This window comes from Pterocles gutturalis, unplaced genomic scaffold (genome assembly GCF_000699245.1).
Source record: "Pterocles gutturalis isolate BGI_N339 unplaced genomic scaffold, ASM69924v1 scaffold38333, whole genome shotgun sequence".
Classification (NCBI taxonomy): domain Eukaryota; kingdom Metazoa; phylum Chordata; class Aves; order Pterocliformes; family Pteroclidae; genus Pterocles; species Pterocles gutturalis.
Window position 1 is genome coordinate 1142 of NW_010119319.1, and position 7164 is coordinate 8305.

A 7164-nucleotide genomic window follows, 5' to 3' on the forward strand; every position below is an offset into this window, starting at 1 on the left:
TTATTGGTGTTTGTACTACTTAAGTAGAAAGGGTGTAAACTTTGAGAATTGACAAGGAAGAGGAGGCGCCTCTATGTCCATGCAGACAGGGACTAGTAGGTAGAAGAGAAACAGGGAGGTTTACAAAATAGACAGAAAGTACATAAAACTGAAAAAAAACCCAAGCTTGGAAACAGCTGATGTTTTGTTCTGTTTTCCTTTTCCCTCAGCATCTACTTCTGGTTACTGTTAAGACTCCTTCAGGCTCCCATTCAAGTCTTGAATGTCTGACCTGATGTGGGTGGTTTTGTGTAGACCTTGATAGTCTTCCATGCTATTTTTATTGTAAATATTAGAATGTGGTAATGCTTTATTTACATATGGTATTAGTCTTCTAGATTTTGTAATAACTTACAATTTGCCTTCTTAGATGAAGAAAAAAAGATGGTTGAAGAAGTGTTCAGTAATGCAATTGATTGTCTGTCAGATGAAGACAAAAAGCTTCCTCAGGTGAGGGGATATTGAATAGGATAGCTGCTTCTCTCCTGTTTTCTGCAACTTTTGGGGCTTTGGGGCTTTTGTAGTGGGTACAGAAACCATAAACTAGATATTCTCATTCATTTCCCTGGGTTTTAGTATCTCTTGTGTTGCTCCTCTTATGAAGAGATGTATCTGGGTTAAAACTGTAGACAGTTCAAACAAGAGTGCAGTGTGCACTTTACCATGTATTGACTGCTGATCCTCTCCAAAAGTTTAACTGATGCATCTGCATTCTAATTTATTGTATAATGTTTAAGCAGTGGCTGTCTTTACAGGGGAAAAATACAAGTTTCTAAATGGACAGAATATTACAGGTGTCAGTACTTTTGTAACAAGTACTAAAACTATAATTTCTTTTTACCCCCATCTTTATTTATGTCCATAATTTCTTAATGTCGTGGTCTTTATTGTGAGCATGGCAGTTTCTGCTTGAAAAAAACAACCATTTAATTTTTGGCCATGCCTACTTGCTTAGGATTCAGTGTACCTGTTTTGTTCGTGAACTTGAGAAAAATGGAAAATGGGAATCTGATATGTAAGGTGTTATGTGCTGGTTTCTTTTGGTAGGCGTATAACAGTGGAACTATCTCCAGGTAATCTGGTTTGGTCTCTGTAGACAATGATATCTCAAAAGCATATTCTCAGAATTAGTTTTGGGGTGGTAACCAAGTATTAATAGATTGTTAATGAGAATCTTTGTGTTCAAAGAAAAAAGACAGAGAAAAAGCTAAGATTATGTAGGTATTTGTTTGAAGTATAGTGTTTTTAGAATTTAAGAGGTTAATTCAGTCATTTACAGCCTAAATTTCCTTTTATGGCTCTCATAGGTGCTGATAACTGCAACTAAAATTGAAACAAATTATCTAATGCATACCAGGATCACTATTTCAAAAAATTATTTTAAATGGGTCAATTTTTCTTACAGAGGCAAATTTAAATACTAATTGCGTGTGTAAATTAGGGTGTAGCTTCACAGTTGGCCTAGCCCAATTTAAGACTATTCTGTTACTAAAAAGATTGTTCTCTGGCTTTACCCTTCATATAATTCCTAATTCTAACTGGAAAATAGTATTGAAGGGGTGTTTATTGTATTTAAGGTCAGAAGACAGTGAATTACATGAACACTAAGAGCATTCTTGAGATGTTCCACATACGTTTTATTTTTTAGTAATGAATTAAAATTTGATTATTGTTCTCTATATGTTTCTTCCCAGGTTGAGCATGTACTTCCTCTTCTGAAGCGAGGAATTGGTATCCATCATGGCGGTCTGCTTCCTATCTTAAAAGAAACCATAGAAATTCTTTTCTCTGAGGGCCTAATCAAGGTATTATATTTAATGTCCATATTTATGTTTTTCTCTTCTGTAAATACACAGTTCGTAATCCTGAGAAAATGGGAAGTATGTCTTAGCTCAGAATGTATGCTCGTGTTATAGTGAAGATCTGTTCCTTGACTGAAAAAGATGAAGGACTTGTTCCACATGCCAAACTGAAAAATACTTTGGGTCTTGAATGTGCTTCTATGCAGGAAGCATAAGGCTTAATACTTGCTGAAAGCTTGTGTGGATTAGTAAGTAGGCAATTTTTAAAAGAGCTACACACGTATGAAGGGAAGGGCTTTGTTCTGTGTATCTACATCCTGGGTTCTACAAATGCACGCAGCACCTCTAGAAACCTGCAGCTGTTCCAGTGGCAGAGATTACTTGGTGTAACTGGTTGCACCTCCCTTCCCTTGAGAAATGCAAATATTTGCATAAATGCCTCCATCTTTATCTGGAAAAAAAATACTGAAGCTGATTTTTTTTTTTCTCTTTAAGGAAAAGTTTGTAGTCTTTAATAGTTCACCGTAGTTGTCTCATGTTAGTGCGCGATTACAACTCTAGTTTTAAGTGCTCCAGATTTTATTCTAAAGTATTTAAACTTAAAAGGTCTAACTTTAACATTTTCTTCAGCTGGTGTATTATATATTTTGCTCCTGTAAATTACTGTAGACATTTACCAAGCTGTTTGTTGATTGCCCTAAGGGGCATATGTTCAGGAAAATCTAAACTTAGGTGAAAGTTGAGGGGTTTTTTTGGGTAGCTAGCTGCTGTTTTCTTCTTGCAAAATTTGACTGTGGACATTATCCATTATTTTTCATTAATATAATTTACATCCCTTTGTGTTTTCTTTTGGAGCCTTTCACATGGTCACATCTAACTAGTTTTCGTGTTTTCCTAGAGGAAATAAGGGAAGGGGAAAAGAATGGCTTTGGTCCAGTTTGTAAATATTGAATGTGCCTAAGTTCCTATGTTGACTGTACATAAGTACTAAAATCTGGTGAGGTTTTGTGTAGCAGTCTTTGACTATTTGCACATTTGCTTACGCCCTTTGTTTTCGCTTGCTTAACTTTAGTCTGTTTATTTAGGCCTTATTTGCAACAGAGACTTTTGCTATGGGAATTAATATGCCAGCCAGGACTGTGCTATTTACGAGTGCCAACAAATTTGATGGAAAAGATTTCCGTTGGGTGAGTGAAAAACAGGTTCTGTAGAATGACTGAATTGCGTTATTTAAATTATCCTCTATTAGGATTAAGTTTACTTTTGACATATCTACTTCAATGTAGTAGAAATTTTTTTTTTGTTTCAAAAAGCTTTAATTGTTCACTAATCCCTTTATAATTACTGTACAAATTCCTGAAGACAAAATTTGTCAGATTATGCATGAGATTATTTATTTTAACAGATACAGCAAAAGGGCATCAAACACAAGTCAGCAGCAGACATTGGATTAGACTAAAACTTCTGCACAACTTCTCCAAAACTTTGAGACCCAAGTATTTTCTTGTGTGTCAGAAGAATGTGGAGAATAAGTGGGCTCAGTATCATACCGTAATTGTTAAAATAATGTGCGCCGTCCAGGCGTCTAGTTTTATCACCACAGTTCGAACCTTAGGTTTCCTGTGGCAGAGTCTCAGGCATAGAAATTGAAAAAAAAAAAAAAGTTTTTCAAATGTTACAGCCAGCAAACAACTCAAGCTGGGTGTCTCCAGAGGGGGACCCCCAACAAAGAAAACCCTGGGCAGCTATACCCTTGTAGACTGTTCACCTGCCCCTCATGCACTCATCATGTGCCTTTCACATGCCTTTTGGTCCGTTGGTGATTTCTGGTCTGGGATCTTCTAAAACCTTATTGGATCATTTTTCTGTCTCCAGGCTGTTAATTATTCTTACCATGTCAAGTTGCAGCTGCTGCTGACATTTGTACCCTCTTTATCTTCTAGTCCATGTTTCTTTGTCAGAGTGTGGGGAAATGGAAAATCATGAACTTAGGATAAGCATGACTTAGCAATTTATAAGGAAATTTAGTCTGCAGCCTCCCCTTCTCTGTACTAAACCAGGCTTTTGAAATACAAGCATAGTTTTTGTACACCATAGATGAAATATTTAAACAGCTTGACCTGGATGCCTCAAGAGAGAGACCCCAAGAAATCCCTGGGCCATTATACCCTTACAATCTGTGCACCCTCCCCACATGAGCTCTTCTGGTATCTTTGAGACGCCTTTCAGTGCAGTGGTGGTGTTTGGGTTTGGGATCTTATTTCTTATTGAGTCCTTTTCTTGTCTGTTGGCAGGTTCTTCTCTCTCCTGTTTCTGGGGCTATGGTTTAGGATAGTGGTTATTATGTCTCCTTTTTCAGGGTTGAGCTGGGTTTGGAGCTTTCCAAGTTTTCTTACTCCTCCAGTCAGAAAAAAGGTCACCATTATGCAGCTTTAAGTTCTGCTTTATCATGAACTTTTAGGTGGTTATGCAAAGTCCTTGAAGCCTTTTAAGACAAATTGACAGCCTCCATAATTTTATATACATTCCTGTGTTATACTGTCCTCACAGTCTGATTCTCTTACCACCAGGCACTGTTCATGTCCCATTTGGGTCTAGCCTGCATGCTCATGTAGCTCAGCTTTCTTACCTTCCACAGCACAATAATCAATCCAGCAGTGTGTTATCCACCTTATTCTCACAATAAAAAATCGAAACACAGCATGCTGTACCAGCTACTAAAAATAAAATTAATTCTGCCCTAACTGAAAGCATACCTAGGTGAAAAGTTGCAGCCTATGGCTTCAGCAAATCTAGCTACTCATACTAAGTAAGTAATGCTAAAACAAATAGTGTACCAAATCGCACAGCATTATGCTATTACCCCTGCATCCTAATGCTAGATGATGAAAACTACTTAAGCCAAGAACTTCCTTAAACCAGACTATTAGTTTCTCACTTAACCATAATAATAATTAAATTTAGGTTTTGACAGACCCAAGAAGAGAGATAATTTGACTCAGGACAGTATTGATTGTTCTGTTAGAACACAGTATTTTGGGTAGCCCACAGAAAGATAGAAATGTGCAGAGGGAGAGACAGGTTCTTGAACAGCTGGAAAACAAATAATTTAAAAGTTTTAAATGTTAAAACCAGGTACATGATTTACGTGAAAATAATCATAAGGGTGTACAAGTCATCACATCAAAGCTTTATAAAAAGTGTTGTGGTTCATCTTTCAGAAATCGGAAAGTTGAGGTAAACAGGACAGATGACGAGGTATGCATTACAAAGTAAACATCTCTTCAGTCTAATTTTAGGCTATTCATTTTCACAATTTGTTCAGTCTGCTTGCATGTCCTTAAGATACATGCAAGAATTATCTACCTTGGAGGTATCAGATATGTGGAACTCCTTAAAATGAAACTCAGGAAGTTGTTGGGATTTCAAGTTCCACAGATGACAAAAATATTGGTTTATAACTTATCAAAACATAGAGAACCAGTTATGGTTGCCTCTAGTCCATGTCCCAGGTCTTTATAACCTCTTAAATTTCATGGTTAGTAGGCATAGAAATACTGCTCTTGCTAGGTATCAGTATTCAAGTATGTTACATTTCAATAATTTGAATTAAATGATACATTATTTGAAGATGGTGAAGATGCATTATCCGTATGTTGAAGACGTATTATATTTTAATAATTTCCACCACATGCAGCAACTTTCTATTGCAGAAGACACTGGTAAAATATTTTTTGTGCACCATGTTATAGAATCACTGTAGCTATGAGGGCATTGGTTAACTTACACTGCTGACACATTATTCTTAGTCATGGATTTATATCTCAGTAGTTTAGTGATCAATTATGAGTAATGAATTCAGTCTGGGAAAAGTTCATGCCTTAGATAACTCTGCTAATTTTTATGCATCATGGTCATTTACCATGTAATCATAAATAGCACTTTTTATGTTCTTGCTATTTTTCTAATGTTGGTTAATTTTTTTCTTTTTCTTGTTTTATCCTAGATATCCTCAGGTGAATACATTCAAATGTCGGGCCGTGCAGGACGCCGAGGTATGGATGACAGAGGAATAGTAATTCTTATGGTGGATGAAAAAATGAGTCCAACAATTGGCAAGCAGCTTTTGAAGGTAGGAGAGAAGTTAACAACTAGGGTTGTTCTAATTTGAATAATATAATGTGTAAAATTATACACCTAGAACAAAAAACTATGTAGGTCATGCAGGCAGGAGATCACAACTCCTAAAAGGAGTGTGGGCTTTCACTGAATTCTCATTAAAGTGGGAGTTTCTGTTGTGAAACAAAATTAGAAGACTAGTATCATCCTTCTCTGTATAAAAGGGATCGCAGGCAGGAGAGGAAAAATTGTATTGTTTTCTAGTGATATCACTTTGGCAATATTCTGTTCATTTCTTGCTGACCACAGACAGTTCTATTATATCGCTGAAGTAGAAAATGTTTCCTGAGCTTTCAGAAGAATTATTAAAGGCTTGGTTCTGTGGTGAAATAAACTTTGTTGGTGGACTTTTCAGTGTAATAGAGAACCTGGAAAAAGTCATGCAAAAAATGAGGTACATATGATAAATAAGAAGAGTGAGATGGCTGTCAGTTATCTGAAATTAGCTATGGAGAATTTGAAAGTGGTTGTAAAAAAAATCAAATGCCAATATTTGTCCATTCTGTTCAGAGAAGTTAAGAACAAGGGGAAAAATACATAGATGACTTCTGTCAGTTATGCAGATGTGGATTCTTTGTTGTGTATCCTGTTCTGTAAATGTGTATATTAGATTACTGTTATGCACAGACAGTGTTTACCTTCTTAAAGTCAGAATTTTCATCAATGCTACATTGTGGCTAACTTAACCAGAAATTAGTAAAATCATAAATTTCAAAAATATTGGAATTCATTCACATATGGTAGCATTAGGTTTTGAATTTACTTCTTCGTCTTGATTCTGTTTGTGTTTTCTCAGTGAAGTGGACATATATTTATTTGTTTACATGCACACAATGCGTGTGTACATCTCTGAGATGTATGGAGACTAAGTATATTAACCGGGTTTTTATGAGTTTTTAAGACTTTTTAAAAATAGACATAGTTTTGTGGCATACTTATTTAAACAAGGGCTTTATACCTTTGTACTACACAGCTGAAAAGTTAAACAGCAGGAGGTACAAAATGGGAGAAGAAAAAAAAACACTCCTTATAAATAGCATTGATTTTGTGTACTTGCATCCCCCCAAAATGAATTCATGTAAAATAATTAGAAATAGCTTTAAGAAAAATGTATATTTCTATTTACCATCAGCATTTATTAAAT

At 35.8% G+C, this 7164-nt stretch overlaps 1 protein-coding gene across 1 annotated transcript; it reads left to right on the top strand.

The window, feature by feature from the left end:
* Positions 1–409: 409 nt before the first annotated feature.
* Positions 410–5973, top strand: LOC104464003 (superkiller viralicidic activity 2-like 2; the record flags this gene model as incomplete). Its single annotated transcript, XM_010076546.1, has 4 exons — positions 410–489; positions 1734–1844; positions 2927–3028; positions 5848–5973. Coding segments are annotated over 4 exons (419 nt in total), but the record flags the coding sequence as incomplete, so codon positions are not given.
* Between the last annotated feature and the right edge of the window lie 1191 nt (positions 5974–7164).